This window comes from Lissotriton vulgaris, unplaced genomic scaffold (assembly GCF_964263255.1).
Source record: "Lissotriton vulgaris unplaced genomic scaffold, aLisVul1.2 SCAFFOLD_2359, whole genome shotgun sequence".
NCBI lineage: Eukaryota > Metazoa > Chordata > Amphibia > Caudata > Salamandridae > Lissotriton > Lissotriton vulgaris.
Window position 1 is genome coordinate 245,092 of NW_028248905.1, and position 27,244 is coordinate 272,335.

Here is a 27,244-nt window from a genome sequence, read left to right on the forward strand (position 1 = left end):
TGTGGGTGACGGGGGTTTCTAACAACCTGTTTGGGATGCATGTGGGTCACATGCCAGACATTTTGCACTGAGGTTTAGTGCTAATCTAAGAGGCATATTAAGTAGTTACATCTGGTGCTGCAATGTTCAAAGCTCTAACCCTGTCTCTTTTGGTAATATATTTAAATACTATAAACTACACATTCAGAATTCATAGATAGTGAAAAGAGGGCTATATCCTTTTCTCCAAGGAAAAATAGCCACTATATATCTCAAACATCTATTTATGGGCATTAATGGACACACAAAGATACATAAGAGGTAGAGCATTGCAGAACAAAACACACACGATTTAAATTCTTCGAGAAAATTGACCATCATTTTATTGTAAGATTTAAATAATCGTTACAGCTGCAAATGGAAACAAATGCATTATCAAATCATCACTCCTCCCAGCAGTTATTGACTGAGCAACAATCCATTTGATTTTTCAGTAAAGGACAAGAGGATATTAATTAAATCAGAAACTTGCAGAGCCAAGGGAAAGTGGTCTCAGCAAAAGCATAGGCCTGTGGTCAAGAAGTAAGGAGACAGAGAGAAGAGCATCACTGGTGTCAGCAGCAATAGGTCCAACAAAGGAGGAAACAGAAGGGATTTGATTTCCTATTCCTTTCCTCTCTGTGGATATTATGTCAATCAATTAGGATCCCTAAGTACATTCAACAGGTGTGTTTTTTTTAGCATGAACAAGTATTAAGCTGCTGTAATCTACCACATCATACAATTGATTAAGTGTTCTAGGAAACACCTGCAGCTTCTTGATAACATAGTTAGCATCCCCAAGCGCTTGTCTTATAAAACTCTCATCCATACATACATGGGGAAACTTAAAGCCCCCAACCATGAAATAAGTGGTATCGAGGCCCGCTATCAGGATTAAATGCCCGCCATCCTTTACCAGTGATGATACATTTTGTAAAGCACTGCAGAACCCATCTTTATTTGTCACGTGGGTCTCCAAACAATGAGGCAAAATCAGACAGTCAGCCTGAGGCAGGATGGTGGGAGACAGTGGGTTATTTTTGTTGGCATCATATTTAAGAACATGCCTGATTTTTCTTTGTACCATATTTTGCTTCTCAGGCCATGCGTCACTAAAAAATAAAATACAAAGTTAAATGTATTATTGATTAAAACATGTTATTTTCTCACAAGTTATGGCATATTTTTCAAAACTGTGAAGGACTATATATATATATATATATATTCAATGAAAAAACCATTGGTTTTAGGCCATATATAGTTAGGAATTAGCATTTACAAAACCTTATTTTACTCGCATAAAACCATTGAAATTCCATATATAGTTAGAAGCGCTAACTATATATCGCGCACCCGCAATCCACTGCTGATGATGTCACATATTACATCATTCATGACATGGTCAGTGACATCACTGATGACATCACTGATGACATCTCAAATGACATCACTGATGACATCACTGATCACAACATCCAGTGATTGTATGTGTCTGTAAAGTTTAAATATGTTTCACATATTGAAGAATGAGTGGATGTATAAGTGTCTGGATGAAGAATTTAGTAGGTGCATGACTGACTGTATGAGTGAGTGATTAAATGTGTCTCACTGAGTGCATGGGTTAGTGACTAAACTGTCTTAATTTGTGCATCAGTATGTTTGTTGTTGTGTAAGCTGCTGCATGTGTTGATCAGTAGCTATAAGAGTGGCCATATGGGTTATTGATTGGTTGCCCAAGTATTTGAATAGGAGGCTGAGTGTGTGTGTGGGTGGCTGGGAGGTGCGTGACTCTGTGCATAGATGTGTAAGCAGTTGATTCACTAGGAGTATGAGTTCAAGAGTGCATGTGGAAACAGCTATATGGGCGGTTGACTATGCATGGGTGTGTTGGTGAGTGAATTGATTTCTCATTGCTACATGTGCAAGTAAGTACGTATGTAAAACACAATACATGTGAGAGTTGAGATATATAAATAACTGAACATAAGAGCCAGTGAATGTGTGAGTGGCTGTATCGATCACTGTGAGCTTGTATCAGGGATTATATAAGAGAATAAATATGTGTTATTATATGTTTGAATAAGTAAGATGTGTATAACTTTATAGTTGAGGAAATGGAGGTGTGATTGATTCTTTGCATGACTGACTAGGTGTGTGAGTAACTCCATGGATGAGTGACAGTCTGTGAGTGTCTGTTTATACTGAGTGTATGTAAGGTTATATTAGAGTCTGAAGAGGTTCATTGTATTATCACATGAGTGATGTGATCAGTGATGACAAATGAGATGTCATCAGTGATGTCATTTGAGTTGTCATCAGTGATGTCATCAGTGATGTCATTTGAGATGTCATCAGTGATGTCATTTGAGTTGTCATCAGTGATGTCATTTGAGATGTCATCAGTGATGTCATCAGTGATGTCACTGACCATGTCATGAATGATGTAATATGTGACATCATCAGCAGTGGATTGCGGGTGCGCGATATATAGTTAGCGCTTCTAACTATATATGGAATTTCAATAGTTTTATGCGAGTAAAATAAGGTTTTGTAAATGCTAATTCCTAACTATATATGGCCTAAAACCAATGGTTTTTTCATTGAATTTTCAAGGTTTTGTAAATGCAAATTCCTAACTATATATCCACTATAACCTATGGTTTTTTCTGTGAATTTCATTGGTTTTTTAATAGCAAATATGAAAAGCTTTAAAATGTCAAGTACGTGATAGATAAAAACATTTTCGTATTTATGCACGCTGATGTGCTTTGAACGCTGCACCCCCCCCCCCCTCCCCTCTTTTGTCTTAGTAGTACTCTCTCTTTGCAGATACTGAAGGGTAGTTAACGCAGGCCTTTACCCCCGTTGTAATCCGTCGTGCCTCCTTGTCTCTCCATTTCATTGATTGTTGTCCAAGCATTTCCTGTTTTAGAATTGGTTCTCTTTGGATCATTCTCTATTTACAAACAAGCACAAAGTCGCAATACTCTGTTTAGTCTTTGCAGATAGTGAAAAATCGTGTAAAAAAATAAAAGTAATCGAGCAAAATCAGTAGGCCACTAATTGGATCTCTTTTTGACCTCGCTAAAATAGAAATATTAGGAACAACCCTTCATGAGAAATACGAAAATAGTGAGATGAACTGAGCTCCACACCATGAGGGCTGCAAGACAGCTCGGCTCCATCACCCATCCCGCACAAAATAACGACAAACCCTATGCAAATATTAAAAATATAGACAACACACCAGCAAAGAAACAGGGTAAAACATTTTATTAAAAAACTATTTACATAACGTTGGTTTATAAGATGATGTCAGTAGTGGACCGATGTGTGAATAGATCGAAAACAGCACAAGGCTCCAAGATCCGGATGGCAAGCTCCTGGATGTTGGGTGCCATAGTTTAGAGTTCTGAATTTCAGCCTTTTTCAATGCCTGTGCTTTGTTGAATCAAAATGGCGGCTTGACACAAAGCTGACTCAAGCGTTGCTACTGATGCTATGCAGACCAAAACTGGTTTTCAGTTTGTACATTTTTCTAGATTTTTCAATCCAAGTTTGGTTGACTTTGTAGAACGATGGCTTCAGATTTTCAACATACGGTGTGGTGGCGCTGACTGGGAGGGGGCGCTTCGCTCCTGCCCCCTCCCCAAGTAAGATTTTCATACGTGAAAGTACGTTAATGGTTTTGGTCCCTGAGATGCTTCGATGTCACTACCATTCTCAAATAGCATAAGTTCTGGATGTTGGGTGCCATAGTTAAGAGTTCTGAGCAGTGCTTGTAACACTGTCTGAAGCTTATTTCCACCTACTGCAGCTTCACTATTCTCAAAGTAAGTGAGTGTCGTTTGTGGACCTGACTGCATTAGAAAACAATGTGATATGTTACCTTCCTAAACAGCTTGACGGAGGCCCCTGAGGGGCGGTGTGATGGCCATGGACTCGGAGAAGATGCTTGGCTCCGACACCCTCCCCAAGTCTTATAGCACTGGTGTAGCCTGAGATCGCCCCCGACATAGGCGGCCGGCTCCCGGGGTCCGGCGGAACTTTTTGCCTTTTGATGACTCTTCAATTCTGGACCTTGTCCCACAATCCGTTTGACCTGAAGACAAGCTGTAGTGGGGCGCCCCTTTATCGTTTTAGTTGCCATTCCGCCCGCTTTTGCTACACTGTGCCTCTTCCGCCATTCAGCTGTTTACCGCCTGCTCTTGCGACTACAGCGTCTCGCTCACCATGTAGTTGAGATGCGCCCGCTCTTGCGGTGCAGCGATAGGCGGCTGCCACAGGACTCTCAAAATGGCGGCCGGCTCTTCGGTTTTGGGCCTGGTCCACTAAAATGGCCCTGGGACACCTTGGAACTCGGACGCTTGTCTGCTAGGGCTTGGGTCCCATTCTCGAAAAGCGTCCCCTCAGCCGTGAAGATTCTCCAAAAGTCTTGGGGGCCTCCGACTCCCGCAGGCTTCTGGTGGGGAGCGGCTGCCATGATTGCTCGTGGAATGGCCACGACGGAGCTACGAGATGGTAGTGGTCTCATGCTGACGCCAGCTTTAGTCTGAAACATTCAGAAACACTATAGACTACCAATTCGATCAGTTCCGGTAGCGCCCCAACATGACCCGGAAGAGAAGAACTTGCCCTCCCCTCTTTGACTGATGGTTCTTGTTGCCTGTCCCCTCTGTTGTCATTTAACAGAACTTTTTGGACTGCTGAAAGGGGTTCTGTTCTGAACGCTGGTTGGTGGAGACATTTAGACTATATTCTTGACCTACGTTGTCGCGTAATGCGTTTTATGACACGCCGCGTTAGCGCACCCGGAAGTGATCCGAGGCGCGGCGCGCAGCGCGTAACGTAAGCATAACAGGTCATGTGACTTGTTAATAAAACTTTTCATTGGTTCATTTTACTTTTGTTAATTTAATGATGAAAAGCTTGGTCATATGACCTAAAAATTACGCTTTTTATTATTTTCGAACAATATTTTTTTTTCAAACATATGTTATAATATTCCAGGCTAATGTACTTTCCCGGAAAATTTACAACTGTCTTGCAAGTAAATTATATTCCTTTTTCGAGAAAAAGGGCGTTTCTTCCTTCCATGACGGAGCCGTTGAGTAAAAGAGATTCGGCCTGCTGTCTTAGTCGCCGATACGCCTGATTATCAGATTCTTATCGATCACTTTATGTTGCAGACATGAAAAACACAACTGCCCTTGACCATTTATCTTTACTGCGTTCCTACATATTATACCTTTTATCCGTCATGTAATTGGACTGCTTTATTTCACTTGCCTTTTACTGATTCGAAAACAGTCACTAAAAGTAAAAACTTTACAAATGTAAATACTACTACCGTGTTTTGTTTTAAAAACCTTTATTGTGAAAATGTCAGTATACAAATACGGGCCTATAACCACGTGGGCCGGCCACGGAGCAAACTGAAATCGTATATGATGAGGAGACATTTACACTGTAGAAGAACGTAACGAGCGGGCCATTAGGTGACAAGAACAAAGGTGTCTAACAGTTGCGGAATCGGTGGACGTACATTTTGTAATTAAAATACGACAGGGCCACTTACAATAACATTTTCTAGATATACATTTGCGGGCAAGGAGTTACGAGTCCCATTTATACCGGCGCCATTTTGGGCGAGGCCGGGCAGGTCCAAGATATAGTCAAATTGTCTCCACCAACCATCGGCCAGACCAGAACCCCTTTCGGCCCTTTATGCTACAAGATGGTGTCTTCCATTCAGAAAATATTGGTGGCAGCATTTTGAAAGGAAACAGAAACAGCCGTTCTCCTAGTGAGTTTCACATTGTTACATTTAGGAAGAATGTTGAAGAGTAGTATGTGGAAAATCTGAAGCCATTTTTCTACAAACTCTCAATCAGACTTGGATGGAAAAAAAAAACCTGAAGAATGTACAAACTGAAAACCAATTTTTGTCTGTATAGCACCAACAGTAACGCTTGAGTCAGCTTTGTGTCAAGCCGCCATTTTCATTCAATCAATAGCGTCCCCCTGCACACATTCAGGGACCTGGTCGTGTCTTCAGATGAAACGCATTGTAGGAAAAGAAGCAGAAAGGAAAAGGAAAAAAGTTCCGCCGGACCTAGTGAAGCTGCAGCAGGTGCAAATAAGCTTCAGACAGTCTTACAAGCACTGCTCAGAACTCTCAACTGAGGCACTCAACATCCAGGACTTGCCATTCGGATCTTGGCGCCTTGTGCTGGTTCCGACCTATTCACACATCAGTCCACTACTGACATCACCTCATAAGCCAACGGGGCACCCCACGCCAACTTTCGGCGCAGCATTGTAGGATGGCCACACCAGTGCGGCCACTTGCTGGACACCACCTCGGTGCCATCCGGATCTCGGCGCGTTTGAGTCACTGTGCCGGAAGAGTGACCGGAACTCAGCTGAACACGCCGTCTTTCGGCGCAGCATTGTAGGATGGCCACACCAGTGCAGCAACTTGCTCGACACCAACAAGTGCCATCCGGATCTCGGCGCGCTGTGCTGCCTTCGGCCTATTCGCACATCGGTCCGCTACTGACGCCGCCTCACGTGCCAACGGATTTTCTACGCTTTTTGTAGCCCTATGCCGCATAACAGGTCATGTGACTTGTTTATAAAACTTTTCATTGGTTCATTTTACTTTTGGTTTCCTAAAGATGGAAGGCTTGGTCATATGACCTAAAAATAACACTTTTCATTGGTTTACAACATTTTTTTTTCCCAAACGATGAAAGCCCCACCTTGTTTCTGGATCATTCAGACTGAAGCTGGTGTCAGCATGAGAGCACCACCATCTCGTGGCTCCGTCGTGGTCATTCCGCGAGCAATCATGGCAGCCGCTCCCCACCGGAAGCCTGCGGGAGTCGGGGGCCCCCAAGACTTTTATACAATCTTCACGGCTGAGGGGACGCTTTTCGAGAATGGAGCCCAAGCCCTAGCAGGCAAGCGTCCGAGTTCCAAAGTGTCCCAGGGCCATTTCAGTGGACCAGGCCTAAAACCGAGGAGCTGTCCGCCATTTTAAGAGCCATGTGGCAGCCGCCTATCGCTGCACTGCAAGAGTGGGAGCAACTCAACAACATGGTGAGCGAGACGCTGTGGCCGCAAGAGCGAGCGCAACTCAGCTAGATGGCCGCCACCTGGGGAGGCCCGTTCACGCCGGCTCCCCCACGCCCCCCCCCGGGCCGCCGCACGCCAATTTTCGGAGCAGCATTGTAGGATACCAAAACCAGTGCGGCAGTTTACTGGACATCACCTGGGTGCCTGTCGTACATGTTGTGTCAGCCATGTGACACTGGACACAGACCGCTACTGACGAGGCCTCCCCCCGCACCACCCGGGACGCCCCACGCTGTTTTTCTGTGCTGCATTGTAGGATCCCTAAACCAGTGCGGCACCCAGGCGACATCACCTGGGTGCCGTCCAGAACTCTGCACGTTGTGCTGCCTTGGGACTATTCGCACAACAGACCGCTACTGACGAGGCCTCCCCCCGCCCCACCCGGGACGCCCCACGCCAATTTTCGGAGCAGCATTGTAGGATCCCTAAACCAGTGCGGCACCCAGGCGACATCACCTGGGTGCCGTCCAGAACTCTGCACGTTGTGCTGCCTTGGGACTATTCGCACAAAAGACAGCTTCTAACCATTGTTGCTTTTTGTGTTGAGAAATGTTTAAATGTTTTTAGTTTTTGTTCCGTTCGTTAAAGTTAGTAGTTAATAAAGTTTTATAACCTTACTTTGTTGGAGTGTTATCTATTTTTTTAAAAACGGGTGAATGGGGCCTTGAATCGGGTTATTGTCATGTGTGTGCTTTGGAAGTGTGCTGCTGCAGGATCGGACATTTCAAACTCAAATGCACGTTCTTTTTCTTACCTTTCCGAAGCATGGAGCGCAATAGCAGGCAGAGAAAGGGTGATGCACGTGTTGAACACTACCTGACCTGGCAAGTTGCTGGCAGTGCCCCCCCGCCCGCTCCTGAAAGAGGGCACACACACACCGCCGCCCCGAATACTTCACAAATCTTTAAAAGACCATGCGCTTGTTCATGAGGCTTAAATGGTTTATCACCTCTTCTAGAACCCCTGCATCGACCCTCTGACGTTTCATGGAAAAATTACCATGTAACACAATACCAAGCCCTGTCAGCTGAAACCCCCAAGGAATCGTGGGGCATATTATCAAGGGGGTTTATCTCCGCTTTTTTGGCTTTAAAAGCCATGAAAGCGGAGATAAAATTATTTCCCTATTACCAAGCTGTCGCTAACACCAGTTAGTGACAGCTAAAAGGAGATAGCGACCATCTTGGGCCCCGCTTTGCATGTCAGTGATACTTATCACTAATGACATGCAAAGTGGCGTGCCAAGATGTTAGCGACTGGAAACAGTCCCTAACATCGCTACCTTCTATTACCAACTTTTGGAGATATTCGCGCTAAGCGCGAATATCTCCAAAATCTAACACCTGCCCTGAGCAGTTCTTAGCCATGTTATCCAATGGGAGGTGGATAACATGGCTAAGAGCATTAGGTCGATAATACATGAATATCGCTGACTTTTCTGCGATAATAGCAAGGTTTATCTGCGATAAAAATCGCCGATGTGCGGCGATAATTTTTGTCTCTAAACAAGTTAGAGACAAAAATTATCGCTAGTTGTTCGTAATATGCCCCCGGGTTTTTGCTTGCAGAAATCGGGAGGCGGGAGACTACCACTGAAATCAGTAGTCACACGCCTGAATCAGGAGGATTGGCATGTCTGAATTCTCTACAGCTGGGGCCATAAACTACATCCGCAGGGTTAGGTGATAGCCTGGGACCAGCCTGGCATCTAAAATGGCTGCCGTGCACGACAAAATTGTGGCATTCGAAAAAAGGCAAGATGGCGCAGCCGCTGGAAGAGATGTATCAACATATATCAGCCTCCTCAGCCACCCTCAGGAAACATAGGGCATTAGGATACGTCTCCCGCACCCCCTTATACCTAGTACTTTAATTAACGAAGCACAAAATGGCGAATTCCCGTTTCGCTACCAGTTTGCGGCCCAGTTCGCGGCCCGTGAAGCGCTTCTACCGTGAAAAATCATTTTTTTTTATTTTCCCCACGGGACCCTTTAATAACCCCAACAACATTCCTAGGGGGTCAAGAGGGGGATACCTTGCCCCCTTTCATTAAATTCCCCCTTAGTTTTTCACCTTTTCTTCTCTCTCGATCCTACCGAGAGACAAGATGGCGGCCGCTCCGGACTGTCACGCAGCAAAAAAAAAAAAAAGCTCACGCACAGCCGCTGGAAGAGATGTATCAACATATATCAGCCTCCTCAGCCACCCTCAGGAAACATAGGGGATTAGGATACGTCTCCCGCACCCACTTATAACTAGTAATTTAATTAACGAAGCACAAAATGGCGAATTCCCGTTTCGCTACCTGTTCGCGGCCGCGCTTCTACCGTGAAAAATCATTTTTTTTTTATTTTCCCCACGGGACCCTTTAATAACCCCAACAACATTCCTAGGGGGTCAAGAGGGGGATACCTTGCCCCCTTTCATTAAATTCCCCTTTCGTTTTTCACCTCTTCTTCTCTCTCGATCCTACCGAGAGACAAGATGGCGGCTGCTCCGGACTGTTTAGAATGTTGACAGACACCGGAGAGCCAATCAGCTTTCTGCGCGCAAAGTTCCGTTTCGCGAAAAGTAAGCGGACCGGATCGCTGCCCAGAGCGCTGTTACAGATATATATCTTGATTTGAACATTAATTTCTCAAAATCCACTGAAGCACATATATTGAGACCTAGCAAAGGCACATCGGGCTAACAGTCCCTACAATTTTGCCAAGTTTCGTGCAAATCCATTCAGCCGTTCGAGCTAAAAGTGAGTCCAACCGCCCTATGGAAAACTCAATGCAAAAAACGCGTTTTGGGACCCCCTTTTTTCTCAGCCCCCCCTTGACGAAACCCCACCAAATTTTCAGGGGCTGCTCAGAAACAAAATGTGCCATTTTCCTGAAAATTTCAGCCGATTCCGTCCACAAACGCCAAAGTTATTAGACATAGAATTTTCAGAAATCCCATAGGGAATTAATCCTAACTATATATACCTACTGGCGATAGCCAGTAGGTAATATATATATATATATATACAGCTTTTGAAAAAACAATATTTAAAATATTGTAAAATAGAAAGGACTGCGAGAGGTTCTGTCCCTATAGTGTATTTCACTATAACCAAAATGGGATTTGTATGATATAGACATTAAACAACATTGTGACTGCTCCAGTCTTCATAGCATGTGCTCCAAAAAGACAGGCACAAACACATGCATCATATACATGTGTACACACACACAAAAGCGTTCTGAAAGGTGTTTGTGTTTTACTGACACATTATTTTCTAGGCTTAGCAAATATCAGTTTATAATTGCATTACTGCCCTTCTGCATCTCTATATCTAGATTGTAGTTTTACCCCGGGAACACCATATCTGCTTGTTATGCTCACCTCCCTTTTAAATGATTGCATATCTTCAGCAGATCCACAGTCAAACCTTAGGAACTACCACTTCTCTCTCCTGATCATAGTAATCAATATACAATTTTTGAGTGATCAATATATTTTCCAAACCCTTCTCTCTTGGAGTAACCAGGTATCAACCAGCCTGGTTCCTGCCCAGAAGTCAGAGTAAAGAATCTCCCTTATAGAGAATTATCACAATGAGGTAATACCATCTTCCACATATATGTATGTATTATTTACAGTTAGACTTTCCAGAGGCTGGACTTCCTAAGATATTTGTCTGTTAATTAATTTCTTTCAATTTGACGACTCACTACGAAACTTAGAAGACCTATAGCTTTTACTACAGCAGCAGAGTGTTGTGGTGATTAGTCAACCAGGCGCAAAGAAGAAAGAGGGGGCCCAAAACGTCTTTTTACTTTATTGAACTTTACATAGAAATGTGTATTGCAGGTAGTGTTAAAAAACCAGCTGAACAGATGTTAATGAAACTTGAGAACAATATAGATTATGGTGTGCAGATGATCCTTTTGGGTAGTAGAGGTAAGTCGTATTTTAAAACTCATAAGGCATTTAAACTTGGAGATATCTGTGGCCAAAGTAATGTATTTGTCTGTTTTATGAGTTAGGTGCATAGATTTAGGTACTTTATTAAAGTGATAATAGGAAGGCAAAAATTATATAAAGTTTCTATATATATTTTATCTTTTTTTCTATAAATTCACAGACTACTATGTCTGAAGTAACAAAAAGTTAAATATGCAGAAAAAGGAAAAAAACAATCTAATACACTGACACGTGCTTCGATTTTCTACATATTCAAAAGTATTTTGTACATAGTACTGTGAAACCTGCATCCCATTCTAATACACTTACTTCGCGTTATGGTGTGTATGACACTTTGCCCAACTCTGGGCCACTCTATAACACTCTGCTCCATGCTGCCCTACTCTACAACATTATACTCTACACAACTCCACACTGCAACACTCTACTACACTCTATATCACTATGAGATATTCTACTACGGTATGCCCCATAACACCACTGTATGCCACTGTAGGGCACTCTACTTCACTCTAGGACACACAACAACACAAATCCTTCAATACCTCTACACCCCACTGTACTCTACTATTCCACTGCATGCCACTCCACTAAATCCAGTATTTGCAGAGCGCACAGCCACCCGCAGGCCATCAGGAACATTAAGAGAGCTATTGCCCAGAGTCACATGTTGCTGGGCTGACCTGCCGCCGGTGCCAGGGATCAAACCGTGAGCCCCAGCATCCGGTGTTAGTCACTTCTTCCCTCACACTATATGCCCTCTATGCCAATCATCTCTACAACTTTATACAACACTCTACTCTACCACACTCTTTAACACTGTACTGTTCACTGCTCCTTTCAACAACACTGTTCTGTATGCCACTCCACACTCTGACACTTTCCAAAACTCTATAACCTGCCAATCAACTCTAGAGTACCCCACATCATGGTTGTCTACTCTATAACACTCAACTATACACCACTTAACTCTATACTACTCTACTCTATGCTACTCTGTTCTATGCCATTCCACTCTACCCAACTCCACCCCACACCACACCACTCCCCTCAACTCTACTTCACTTAACAACACTCAAAGCCATTTCACTATACCACCCATGATTCCTCTCTATAGTACTCTACTTTCTTACCTCTGCAATAAGGACTCTTTAGAACTCCACTTTCTAACATTTTCAATAAGGACTCCAATCTACGGGACTCCACTTTCTTACATTTGCAATTCACACTGGGGGACACTGAAGTAAATGGGTGATGTCTGTTTTTCGTTGACATAGTTTTACTCAGGCAAGCAAAGTTTTGTTAGAAAGGCAAACACTGAGCATTAACCACAGATCAGAACACCAGACCTGTGAAGTATGATGGGCAGGTATGTGTAAGGAAAGTATGAAAAGGCAGGAAGGAAATTAAAAAAAAAAGGATCAGGAGTGTATGGAGACAGCAGCCTACAAATAATACAATAGAGCAAACATGAATGTAAAATTCAAGTGCAGCACCCAGGGAACGGGACAACAATACCAAACTATACTGTACTTTAACCACTTTTATAAACCCACTATCCCACACCCTACAACATCTCCCAGATATGTACAATGACAAGAATAAGTGTACAGCAATCAGCCAGAAAATAAGAGACTTCTCAAGTAGCAATACACTGGAAGCTGAGGATCATATAATCAGATTGAAGAATATGAAACAGTCAAAGCAATATAAGACACTCACCAGTAATAAACATAATTGGTGCAAAAGGCTAAGGATGTGTCAAGATGATGCAGTATTTTAAATAGTGCAGCTAGGTTTCGTTAACTCCGCTTGTCATAGGTTGGTTAGCTCCTGTTAAAAATAGGATAGCTACAACCCATTTGTTCAAAGGGCATCTCAAATGTACAGATCTTTAAATATACTCTGGAGCAGATAGACAGCCAATGAGGAGGTTTTAATGCTAGTGAAATTATATATACATACATTTAGAAATATATATTACCTACTGGCGGTCGCCAGTAGGTATATATAGTTAGGATTTTTTTGAATAGGGATTTCTGAAAATTCTATGTTGAATAACTTTGGCGTTGATGTACGGAATTGGCTGAAATTTTCAGGAAAATGGCACATTTTGTTTCTGAGCGTCCCCTGAAAGTTTGGGGGGGTTTTGTCAAGCGGGGGCCGAGAAAAAAGGGGGGTCCCAAAACGTGTTTTTAACATTGAGTTTTCCATAGGGCGGTTGGACTCACTTTTAGCTCGAACGGCTGAATGGATTTCCTCAAAACTTGGCATAATTGTAGGGACTGGTAGCCCGATGTGCCTTTGCTATGTCTCAAGATATATGCTCCAGTGGTTTTTACGAAAATTAACTTTGAAAAATATATATTGGGCTACATTGGGCTATATATATGTTAGAGCCCAAATGTAGCCCAATGTAGCCCAATGTAGCCTAAAGATGGCCACCAGAGACAAAAAAAACCAAATGTAGCCCAAATATCAGCCAGATGTAGCCCAACTATAGCCCAGTGACAGAATGTCCCAGAGTGTTCTAAAGAACAACTAGAGCGCTAAAAGTCTTACTTATGACAAAAGTATGGCACACCTGAAGTCATCTTGATTGGAATAAAGTGTTAACACTTAAAACATTTAATTTGCAAAGGAACAAAATGAGGGGTTTCATTTTGCCAAAGAAATGTTATATATATATATATATGTTGAATAACTTTGGCGTTGATGGATGGAATTGGCTGACACTTTCAGGAAAATGGCACATTTTGTTTCTGAGCGTCCCCTGAAAGTTTGGAGGGGTTTCGTCAAGCGGGGGCCGAGAAAAAAAGGGGGGTCCCAAAACTTTTAGCTCGAACGGCTGAATGGATTTCTATGAAACTTGGCAAAATTGTAGAGACTGTTTGCCCGATGTGCCTTTGCTAGGTCTCAAGATATGTGCTCCAGTGGATTTTGAGAAATTAACTTTCAAAAAAATATATATATCTGTGACAGCGTCCCGGTTAGCGCCCCGGTTCGCGCACCAGACGCGTAACGGAACTTCGCGAGGAGAAGCGGATTGGCTCTCCAGTGACTCTCAACATTCTAAACAGTCCGGAGCAGCCGCCATCTTGTCTCTCGGTAGGATCGAGAGACAAGAGGTGGAAATAAACGAAGGGGGGAATGAATGAAAGGGGCAAGGTAGACCCCTCCTGACCCCCTAGGATTGATGTATGGGCTATTAAAGGGCCCCGCGGGGCAAAAAAATAAAATACATTTTACGCATTTTGTGTGAGTAAAATAAGGTTTTGTAAATGCTAATTCCTAACTATATATGGTCTATAACCTATGGTTTTTTCAGAGAATATATATATATATATATACATTCACACACACACACACATATATAAAAATATATGTATATATTGGACTACCAATCCCAGGATACATTGTTGATACTCACCTGAGTTTGATTGTAAGCAAAAGTAAAGGGTATTTATTGGTAAGTCACGTGTTGGCACTTCTTTGTTGCAGCAAACCTCTGATGAAGGGCGGAGCCAGAAACGCGTCAGGTGCTGCGGGCACAGGTTGTGTGAGAGACCTTCCCTGACCCTATGAACGCCTAATGTGAGTGCACCCTGCAAGTGGCAGTTTGTGGACCTTAATCTATTCCAGCCAGCCAGGTCGGGGGGGAGCACTGCCGCACAACATGCGGTTCTGTGGCTGTCTTTGGTGATAGCACAACAGGACTACCAGGCGAGTGGCAGAATGGGGGAAGCCACCTTTGACACACCCGTGTAAGATAAACTTTATTGAACAAGGAAGTGCTGCCAGCTCACTTGAGTTTGATTTGGACTACCAATCCCAGGATACATTGTTGATACTCACCTGAGTTTGATTGTAAGCAAAAGTAAAGTGTATTTATTGGCAAGTCACGTGTTGGCACTTCTTTGTTGCAGCAAACCTCTGATGAAGGGCGGAGCCAGAAACGCGTCAGGTGCTGCGGGCGCAGGTTGTGTGAAAGACCTACCCTGACCCTATGAACGCCTAATGTGAGTGTACCCTGCAAGTGGCAGTTTGTGGACCTTAATCTATTCCGGCCAGCCAGGTCGGGGGGGAGCACCGCCGCACAACATGCGGTTCTGTGGCTGTCTTTGGTGATAGCACAACGGGACTACCAGGCGAATGGCAGAATGGGGGAAGCCACCTTTGACACACCCGTGTAAGATAAACTTTATTGAACACAGAAGTGCTGCCAGATCACTTGAGTTTGATTTGGACTACCAATCCCAGGATACATTGTTGATACTCACCTGAGTTTGATTGTAAGCAAAAGTAAAGGGTATTTATTTGCAAGTCACGTGTTGGCACTTCTTTGTTGGAGCAAACCTCTGATGAAGGGCGGAGCCAGAAACGCGTCAGGTGCTGCGGGCGCAGGTTGTGTGAAAGACCTTCCCTGACCCTATGAACGCCTAATGTGAGTGCACCCTGCAAGTGGCAGTTTGTGGACCTTAATCTATTCCGGCCAGCCAGGTCGGGGGGGAGCACCGCCGCACAACATGCGGTTCTGTGGCTGTCTTTGGTGATAGCACAACGGGACTACCAGGCGAGTAGCAGAATGGGGGAAGCCACCTTTGACACACCCGTGTAAGATAAACTTTATTGAACAAGAAAGTGCTGCCAGCTCACTTGAGTTTGATTTGGACTACCAATCCCAGGATACATTGTTGATACTCACCTGAGTTTGATTGTAAGCAAAAGTAAAGGGTATTTATTGGCAAGTCACGTGTTGGCACTTCTTTGTTGCAGCAAACCTCTGATGAAGGGCGGAGCCAGAAACGCGTCAGGTGCTGCGGGCGCAGGTTGTGTGAAAGACCTTCCCTGACCCTATGAATGCCTAATGTGAGTGCACCCTGCAAGTGGCAGTTTGTGGACCTTAATATATAGATATGTATACAAATATATATTTATATCTATATAGAGATAGATTTTTTCTAATGTATTCTAGGGTGTCCCAATCCCTGATTTACGTATATGTAGACACATGGTTCCAACGCAGTGGATCCATGAAACCACACTCCAACACAAATGCTGTGATTGGCTGGCTGCAATCTGAGAGGAAAGTTACAGCCGCAATTTTGTGAATTAGGACACAGTTCTCTGGGAGGGGGAAGTAAAGGAAATGATAGGATACAAGTTCTCAGGAAACAGTTTTTCTAACCCCATGGAAATGATTGAGGGGTCTGTGAAGGATATCTTGTGGGCAAGAAAATATTGTCATTTTTTTTGCATGCACAATATAGACTCACACACCTAAACAGTAACTCACACATGCACTCACAGACACAGATAACTACCCATAAACCCACACAGGCCTCACACTGCTATGTACATACCTATACAGCTACTTACACACATGCCCACATACCAACACAGCCACTTATACAAACACTAACACATGTATATATCACAAACCCACTGACACACCCACTCACATACTCTCAGAGTCTCACACAGCCACTTACACGCCCACTCATACACCCACCCATAACACACTAATATGCCTACTTACACATCCACACAACCACTCACACACCAACTCAGACACCCATACAGCCACTGACACACCCAGCAAATCATGCATGCACCAACTCACTTCCTGGTTGAATTGTTGGCAGCCAATCAATTTTCAGTAGTGTTTCCGTATGATTTTGGGCTTCCAGATATCTATATGATTTAAACCTACTGAATAGATCTACACCAAATCACAAACAGCACACTATATGAATCATCATCTAGCTTTCTGACAAATTTGGTATAATTCCGTGGAGCAGTTTGGGCTGTAGTAATGTTGAAAAACTGAAAAATCTCAATAGATATAACTTGGGGAAAACACACTTTGGGACCCCCCTTTTTCTCAGCCCTTACTTGCCAATTTACCACAAAACTTTCAACACAGCAGCTGAACCAAATGTTTTGTGAAACGTTTCCGGATATTCGTCCACTGGTGCCAATTTTATTGGCAAAATAAAAAAAAATGCATCTTCTATTGAATCTTTGGTCCTAACTATAACTATCCACTTTCACCTGTGAATGTTGGAACATTCTTAGACTTATCATGGGTGGTAGACTGTAGAATGCGTCAAAATGCTGCGCCTCACCAGATAAGGCATTACAGGAGAAATATCTTCATTTTTCCTTGTATTTTCTCTTTCCTTGTGTGCTGTATTCTGCAGCACACACAGACAGAGAAATGCCTCTGAAGATTGTGTTTGTGCAGGAAGGTGTGTCTTTCTGCACAAAAATAAATCTGCCTACAGCGCAGGTACCCGTGATGGAAAGGAGCCTTATTTCTCACCAGGCAGCCAAAATTGCAACAGCGCTAGAAAAGGACAAGAATGTGCTAATGAAAAAGTTAAATATGGCCCACATTCATATTTGACCTGTCTAGACGTATAGTATGCATCTCCTCAGAGCAGCAAGCAAAAACGTTGTCACTCTGCCTTGGGCTCTCACCTTGGTGGAAGTCCACAAATGTTCTCTTGAAAGTCCAAAAAAGACTGGAATAGGGTTTTACTCACTCCTTTTTCATGCGGGGCTTGATCTGGTTACACCACGTCCACTACAGTAATGCATCATTTACATTTCATGCAACAGAGCAAGCTGGCTTGTACCCTTGGTATATCTTTTATTGTCATTTAGTCTGAATTATGCAAGTGGCAATAATATGGCCAATCTCTGTCCTCAGTGCTCTTCATTGGCTGCCTATCTGCTCCAGAGTTAGTTTGAAAGCCTGTTAATGTGTCCGTCAGTGCGGTTACTGACATGCACATCTATACCCTATGCTCCAAATTGGTCCTTGTGCTCAGCCAACCAGTTGTGGCTTACTTGCCTTAAGCCTAAACAGAGCTGTGTATTTCTCTCCTATTGACCCTCGGTGCAACTTAGCTATCTTTAGGAAAGTAATGTATAGTTTGACCTTATTTAGATTACAATGGACAGGCAATTTTTGCACTAGGATGATGGAATAAATTAGTCTATCGCTCTGGTGGTGGTACCACACTAAAGATTCATAATTTTCACCGACAGGTGGTCATTCATAAAGCATTGGCAGGAACCACGGTCCTAGCAGTTTCCTTCAAAGTCTTTCGATGTTAAATGCAGACTGTTCCAGTAGCAGGACCAAAGAGTATTTGTCTTTATTTAAAAAAAATCCTTTGCAATTAATCAAATAATGCCTCCCCCTCCATGGGAGTCATTTCCAATGTGGTGGGAATATTTTTTTTTCCTTTACCACCAGGGTGTGCCTGGCAGTGACTTACAGTAAAAAAACAGCTATATGTCCACCAATCCTAATTCGATGGATGGACATATAGCCAATTCTCCACCAACACTTCCTTCTTTGGGCAATTGGAGACATTTGGTCATGCTAGTCATGGTATAATCACTGATGTGGTTAGACTCAATGTCCACCTGCATGTAAATTGAGTGGGGTAGACCACAAGGTTGGTAGGGTGGGAACTCTTTCACCTTTACAACAGAGTTCCTGCCCCACCAACATATAAATCAGGCTCTTTACTTTGTAATCAGTCATTCTTCTTTTTCTAGCACCTACTTGTGATCTATCTTACTCATCTTTTTCAATGTGTTAGTGCAATCTAAATAAAATAGCTTAACTTGACACTTTATCTCGATATATTGACACCGTATCAAACCCCAGTTACCCACAATCCTGCATTTGACATTTGGAATAAGATACTACTGCTGTTTACATTTATTCAAACATGGGCCTAAGGAAGTTTGCTCACAAAACCAATTATGAAACAACTGAAGACATTGAGGTCCTCCTTGTATTCTTTTGTCTAGCATATTTTTTTAGAAGAAATGCAAGTGTCTAAAAATATAGGATTGCTTTTTGTATTTGCAAATCTAATATGTCTGCCATTCTATTCTTGACTGTCTTTCTCTTCTAGCATTCAGCTTGGTAAATAAGAAATCAGCTTTTGTTAATCTTCTCCTGACCATCAATTAGTTTGACATTAAGTAATCAGGGCCTGATTAGAATTGGTTAAATGGAATATTCTGTCTGTCGTATTACAAGGATATATTATACTGCGATAATGGGGACAGGATACTCTGTCATATTTGTGAAAGAACATTCATCTGCCAGAGTCTAAATCAGACTCCAAGTCATAGAATTATTCACAAGAACTGATTGAGCCTGCAGCCCTTTCTCTGAAACTGTGGAATTCCGAACTGCGATAGCCGACTTAGATTTTAGACTCATTGTTGCTTTGTAAATGTCCTCAAGTGTATCTTTTCACAAAGGGTCTATTCACAATGGTAAAGTTACATGTGAGAAAATCTGCATAGGAAAGCTTACTCATACACTATTGAGTAACTTTGCTACTTTTGGATATCACCATTCACTTAATAATTATTAAAAATTATGTATAGAATTAATTAAAACAATTAATTAAAAATAATTGGATTATAATTGTACAAAACGTAATAATGTTACATTCATTTCTCATTTAAAAAACATATAAGAACATATTAAAATGTGATAAAAATATATTTACTTTTAGATACATTTTTAAACAATAAAATACTTGTGTTCCTATATTCAAATAATTTAAATATTTAGTTCCATTTCATTTTATTTTCCATGGGGGTTTATTTGAAGTTATTAGCTGGATTATTTTCCATGGGAGGGTCGTACATTATCAGTTGTTAGCCATGTGTGGGCTGGACTTACACTACCTCTGATGAGGAGTACATATCCAATTATAACTTTAGAATTGCACTTTGTGAAAGGTAATGTTGGTACTCCTTCATTAACCCCTCCCCTTCAGCAGTTAATATTTCCCTTTGCAACAACTCCTCCCTGTCTCACCCATATTTGCAAAACAAATGCATTCTGGAGACTCCATAGCAGGGGTGGAGACCTCTGCACAAACACATATTTGGGAGGCACAGATGGAACCATCGCATGAATGTTTGTGAATAGCATTTTGTAGTTTGTTCGTAGTACTATTGAAGTAGAAATAAACATACTACAAAAGCATTTTGTGAATAGGCACCTGAACATTTACATTTGTAATATATCATCAGGTGCAGAATACATACTAAGTATGGGCGAATTTTGCGAATTTGCGGTCCGCGAAATCTCGCGAAATGGCAAAAAAATCATCGAGTTTGCGGAAAAATCAGTGAACTCGCGGATTTGCACAAATATACTAGAACACTATTTCTACTGGCTAATCAGTAAGTGCTAGCTCGTTGGTTAAATGTATAGTGCTTTTCCTACACTACAGCTGCGTAAAGGACCAGAAGATTTTTCTCCAGTGACCATGTGTGGCTTTAACTTTGCCACAGCGGCAAAAGGTGCAGAGGTCCCCTGAGTGAGCTGTCCATCATAGTTGGGAAAGGGTGGGAAGACGTTTCATAGCGCTAATGAGTGGTGAGCGGGGCCAAACGGGCGGGACTTCTATGCAAGTTCACATGCCTCTTGTTTATAAAGGGTCAGAAACCTAGCAGGGCAGCAGATGAGGAGAAAGCAGCCTCCTGGTCACAGAAACTACAGGGGTGGCGCTCGAGAAACTCATGGATGCAAAGACCACCCTCAATGATTACAGCTAATTTTCAATGGCAGATATGAGGATAAAGCACACTTGCCCAGCCTCGACCTTGCTCACTAAAACAGGGGGGTGGCGCTCGATAAAATCATTGATGCAAAGACCTCCCTCAAGGATTACAGCTAATTTTCTATGGCTGATATGGGGATAAAGCACACTTGCCCAGCCTCTACCTTGCTCGCTAATTTTTAGGGCTGACTAATACATTACTGCATTTGAGTTTTAACTCGGGCACCTGCTTTATTTATATCTGTAAGTGCTTCCTTTTGAGGTTTAATTTTTGTGACAGGAGCATCGTGCCAGAATGAATCCTGCCCTGCATATTTGTTCACGAAGATGCCACTGTTTTGATCAATACCTCTACTCAACTGGAGTACTTTTTACTGGATAATCAGTAAGTGCTACCACGTTGGGTAAATGTATAGTGCTTTTCCCACACTGCAGCTGCGTAAAGGGCCAGAAGATTTGTCTCCAGTGACCATGTGTGCCTGTCCTTTGAGTGAGCTGTCCATCATAGTGGGGAAAGGGCGGGGAGACTTTTCAAACCGCTAGTGTGTGGTGGGCGAGGCCAAACGGGCGGGACTTCTATGCGAGTTCACATGCCTCTTGTTTATAAAGGGTCAGAGACCAAGCAGAGAAGCAGATGAGGAGAAATCAGCCTCCTGGTGACAGCACTGCAGGGGGATGGCGCTCAAGAAACTCATGGATGCAAAGACCTACCTCAAGGATTACAGCTAATTTTTGAAGGCAGATATGGGGATAAAGGACACTTGCCCAGCCTCAACCGTGCTCACTAATTTTTAGCGGTACAAAAGGGGGTGGTGATGGACGGAGCATCTGAATCAATCAAAGACTCACACCCAGTTAAAAGATCTGGGTTTAATCCATTGCATATAGCCATGTCTGAACTGAGGTGGCAGAGTGGGCTAAAGAACGGTGATGGATTAAACCCAGATCTTTTGACTTGGTGTGAGTGTTTGATTGGTTCAGATGCTCCGTCCATTACCACCCCCTTTTGTACCACTTTTGGCCGCCATAAGTGTGGCAAGGTTATGCTCAGACGTGAGTCCCTTGCTCACTTTGCCACTGGATTCAAGCAAGCTGGGCTGAAGACGGCTGGAATGCCAGAAACCGGTCCTTGGAAACTTGTTTCCGGTCCAGGGAAGGCATGGCGTGGTAGTTCGGGCTGGACTGTTCCCATGGGGCACAGGGTCAGACTGATTTGCATATAGCCATGTCTGAACTGGGGTGGCAGAGTGGGCTAAAGAACGGTGATGGAATAAACCCAGATCTTTTTACTTGGTGTGAGTGTTTGATTGGTTCAGATGCTCCATCCATTACCACCCCCTTTTGTACCGCGTTTGGCCACCATAAGTGTGGCTGGGTATGCTCAGACGTGAGTCCCTTGCTCACATTGCCTCTGGATTCAAGCAAGCCGGGCTGAAGATGGCTGGAATGACAGAAACCGGTCCTCGGAAGCTTGTTTCGGTCCAGGGAAGGCAAGGCTTGGCAGTTCGGGCTGGACTGTTCCCATGAGGCACAGGGTCAGACTGATTTGCATATAGCCATGTCTGAACTGGGGTGGCAGAGTGGGCTAAAGAACAGTGATGGATTAAACCCAGATCTTTTGACTTGGTGTGAGTGTTAGATTGGTTCAGATGCTCCATCCATTACCACCCCCTTTTGTACCACACTAATTTTTTGGGCTGATTAAAACTGTACTGAATTTGAGCTTCAACTCGGGCATGTGCAAAACAAAATTAAAAATCCGCCTGCAAGTGGATTTGCGCATTTTTGGGCAATTTCTCAAGATCGCAGATCGCGAAATTGCCAAAAATTTTCAAATTCCGCGAGCGAAACAGATTTTCCACCCACACTTAATTCATACCTGTTGCCCTGGTGCTCACATACTGCCTTTGCTACATGACTCCAGTCCAGAGCTCCAGGTTCATTTCTCCACCACTTCTCTATCACTTCAACACATTGATCAGTTGAGCCACCAAGAACGATGTCTGAAAAATAGTCGCAGGCTGGAAAGGTCCAATGGAAGTAAGGACCGTAGGACAGCTCCATCAGGTGCTCCCCTTTCACAGCACCTGGTGAAAAAAATGTACAGAAATGGACTATTGATTACGATTTTAGAAGTCAATAGATTATATTAACCTCTGCTCCCCTGGTAACTTGGCACATATCAATCAGGTTTATTTTTAGAGGCAGCGTGCAAATTATTTGTGCAACACCTCAAACAGTAATCAGTGAAAACACCACACCAAAAGATACCACACCTGTTTAGACAAATATAGTTTGATTTCATGAACTAAATTAGACAACAGCTACACTAATCCAAAAAGGAGAAATTGAGTCATGAATTTTTAAATAATAAACTGAAATGTAGTGCTTAAAAGCATACTTTGCCAACCAGGGCTATCTGGTCATACTTCACAGAAATGATCAGTGGATGGTGATATGTAAAAACTGTGTTGTAAGTGCATGCGTTGTAAATGTATGCATTGTAACATCATACATTCATCCTTGAGCAGCACATCAATTCTTATTCCTGCCAGACTATCCACAGGTCAAGAAATATACTGAGTTGGTGAGGTCAGAAGTCTAGTTCTTATACCCAGTGGTGACTTTGAAGTAGGCAAGTGTTGGACTTGGACCTTTTTGCAGGTTCATTCCTGAACTTTTTTTGCCTTCCTCCTATATTTTTTCTGACCTGTTCCTGGCTGTTGTATGACTGTAGGCACTTTACTACTGTTGATCAGTGCTAAAGTGCATATGCTCTCTATTGTAAATTGATGTATGGATTAGTGACTTGTTTGGTGTATTTGGCTTACTTGTCAGACCCCAGTACAGTGTACTGCATGTGCCCATGTGCCTAGGGCTTGTAAATCAAATGCTGCTGGGGTGAATATTTTGCCATTGTGCAATATTCCGTCCATCATCTTGTGTTTTTTGCTGTTCACCCTATGTGGGAGGGTATGCCCAGATGAGGGTCCCGTGCTCACTAAGTCACTGGAGTCAAGCTATCCTGGCTCAAGACGGCTGATAGCCAGAAACTGGTCCTAGGATGCTTGATTCCGGTCCAGGGTAGACAGGGCTTGGCAGTTCGGGCTGGAATGTTCCCATGAGGCACAGGGTCAAGACTGATTTGCATATGGCCGGGTCTGAACTGGGGTGGCTTGGTGAGCAAAATAACAATGGATTAAACCCAGATCTGTGACTGGGGGGTGAATGTTTTCACATTGTGCAACATTCCATCCATCATCTTGTGTGTTTTGTAGGTGGGCTTGCAGCACTGATTGTGCCACCCACCGGAGCAACTTGTAAAGTGTGTCTTAGGCCTGCCATTGCTGAACCTGTGTGCAGTCTGGCACTGCCATGTTGACTTGGCAAGTGCACCAATTTGCCACTCCCTAAACCATCCCTTTTCTATGTATTAGTCATCCCTAAGGTAGGCCCAAGGGCAGGGTACATTGTTTGTAAAAGGTAGGACATGCCCTGATGAGTGTGGCATGTCCTGATAGCGAGTGATACTATTGACTGCTATTGACTGCCTGTCAACCCAGAAACACTTCTCAAGTTGCCTCATTTCATTCTGAATACAACCTAGCAAGACGGAAATAGGAGAGTCCTGAGGGAGGAGATTTGGGCTAAACTCGGGCGATAGCAGAGAGTTCTGGGAGATAATCAACTCACCCTATTTTAAAACTAACCAGGACCCTTCTTTAGACACTAATGTGAAGAGGAATGGGTGGATCACTTTGTAAACATCTCTTACCCCTCCATTTCCCCTCGTTCACCTCCCGCTATTATCCATTCCAGCAATCAGGATACATTATTCTGCTAGCTTGCAGAAGTGAGAAGTGGCTTAACGGCAGGTAGTATCGGGAAGGCCCCAGGCCCCGATCAGGTGCTGATTGACTTTTTTCAAAACAGTGTAGATATCTGGTTCCCTTTATTGACCAAAGTTTTTAATAACATATCCTTAGTAGGTCCCCCTCCCTCCTGGAAAACATGTAATCTTCCCGATACATACAAAAGGTGATCCTAGGGAATCTCGCTTTTAGATACAATAGTCAAACTGATGGGCCAACTTCTCTTATCTAGGCTGGAGTCCTGGGCGCAGGAGAGAAACATCCTAATGTAGCCACAATACGTGTTTCAGAGGGGAGAAAATACAGTAGATGATTGTTTGAACATTCTCATTAATTATCAACAAATATACAAGAGCGAATGGTGGGAAAATCTATCTTGCATTCATGGATCTCTCAGCAGCATTGCACTGCGTGTCCCACTCCAAGCTCTGGTGTATAATGGAAGAGATGGGGTTCAAAACGGCCATAATTGATTTTATTCACCAATGTTTCCTCATGCTCCCGCAACGGGAAAAATGGGAAAGGCACCTGCCCCTTTAAGTGCTCAAGAGGGTGTAAGGTGGGTTGCGTTCTCACCCCTTTTCTTTTGTCTATTTATATGAATGGCAATGAAAAGACGCTCAGGCTAAATCCTGGATGGTCCTGTGTCCGATTCCCAACAGCTACCTATTCTGGCCTATGCTGACGATGCCGTAATGATCTCCATATAGCATAGGGATACAGTGACCCTAACCCAAATATAATAAGAGACTGCCTAAGATTGGAGGACTATAGCAGGATCAGATGGCTGAACTATGTAGAACAGGAGCTGACTCCAATGGGAAAGGCAAAAGTTCTTAAGGACCCAACAGCCAAGGCAGAGCCTGGTTGACATATTTATGCAGAGGGCCCAATATATCCGAAGGGAGATGAATTATAATAAACAGTTGGTCCTTGCCTATCAATTAACTCCACTCATGCTAGAGGGAGGGTACTTTTACACAGCAGATATCCCAACAATTCATCACAAAATTTATTTTATTGAGATTCCACTTGAACTCGCTACCACTGATATTAGGGTTTATGGGGAAAAGAGTTTAAGCACTCAGAACTGTCACAGTGTCCATGTGACACACAATCTCCCGAGACTCATCTTCACCTATAATTTTTTTGCGGGTTATATCAGAAGGAAAGAAAGGAATATATTGCTCTGATTTTAAAGCAGTATAATTTTAAATATTGTCTGGATGCACTATATTGCCTAAAATCATTGTGTGACCCTTTAGTCTGTTTTGCGGTAATGACATTTTTGTGGGCATGTATGAAAAAAAGAAAGCAGTTGTGCTCATAATTGGCTATGGTGCTTCTTGCAAATTTGCAGCCATAATTTTAATATTAGATACATTATATTTAACCTTATATTCTAAGTGGTTGTGTGTGCATATGTATCTGGAATTTATATAATGAACTTTTGACTTGGGCTTTCTTGAATCAACATGAATCAGGATTGTATGAGGACTGCTGCAGTCTTTTGGCAGTTTTCTGTTTTTATGTACTTTCATGATCTTAAGTGGAAAGATTAAATAACGTTTCTAAAGTAAATTAAAGACCAACTGTTTGCTTACCTGCTTACCTGCATCACCTGCACCACCTATATTACTTATTATTATTAGACTGTCTGAACAGAAGGCGGGCCAGACTAGGGCCAGTCTAGAGGAACCTTCGTAGCCATGTATGTTATTAGAAATTTGAACAAGGGAACTTGAGGTCGTCCCACAGCAGACTCAGACTTGGATTGACTTTTTCATTTTAAACACATTTTTTTCTGGCCCTTTTATGATATGATATGATATGGCTTTTATAGAGCGCGACTTACACTCCACGGAGCATCTTGGCACTAGTAGTAGAGTGTCACAGAGGAGGGGAGAAAAGGGAAATGTACGAAGCGACCAGAAGGGGGGAGGGATTGGTGGACCTGATAATGAATTGAGATAAATTAAATTAATGCTAGAACGAGGGTGTCAGAGGCATTAAAGATCCAGGTTTTGAGGGCCTTACGAAACAGGTTTTCTGAGGGGATCAGGCGCATCTGGGTGGGGAGCCTGTTCCAGGCTCTGGCTCCCAAAAATCCTAGGGATTTTCCTCCTTTCGTTGAGAGTCTGAATCTAGGGACCACCAGTAGGTTAAGGTTGGAGGACCTGAGTGAACGAGAGGGGGTGTATCTTCCAAACCTTTGGGACAGATAGGTGGGACCCGACTGGTGATAGGCTCTGAAAGTGATAAGTAGGATTTTAAATAGCACTCTCTTGTGGATAGGCAGCCAGTGCAGGGTTCTGAGTGCTGCTGAGGCAGATGACTTCCTGGGCAGTCTCAGTACTAGGCGGGCTGTGGCGTTCTGCACCATCTGTAGTTTGTGCAGAACACTTTTATTGGAGCCTGCGTAGATGCTGTTGCAGTAATCCAGGCGGGATGTGATGAGGGCCACTGCTACTGTCTTCCTAGCTGTCAGGGGGAGGAGGTCGAAAAACCTTCTCAAGCCCTTGATGATGTTAAAGCAGGACCCTGCCACAGTGCCTGCTTGTTGCTTGAAGGATAGAGCTTCATCAAACCTGATCCCGAGGTTGCGGGCTGATTTGATGGTGTTTGGCAGGACCTCAGCAT

General features: G+C 43.1%; 1 protein-coding gene across 1 annotated transcript; it reads right to left on the reverse strand.

The window, feature by feature from the left end:
• Nucleotides 1-688: 688 nt before the first annotated feature.
• LOC147663773 (indolethylamine N-methyltransferase-like) lies at nt 689-27,244 on the reverse strand. Its single transcript, XM_086950204.1, has 3 exons — nt 27,160-27,244; nt 22,612-22,831; nt 689-1,133 (listed from the first exon to the last, which is right to left on the reverse strand). Exons 1-3 carry the CDS (start codon nt 27,242-27,244, stop codon nt 689-691), a joined length of 750 nt encoding a protein of 249 aa, XP_086806330.1.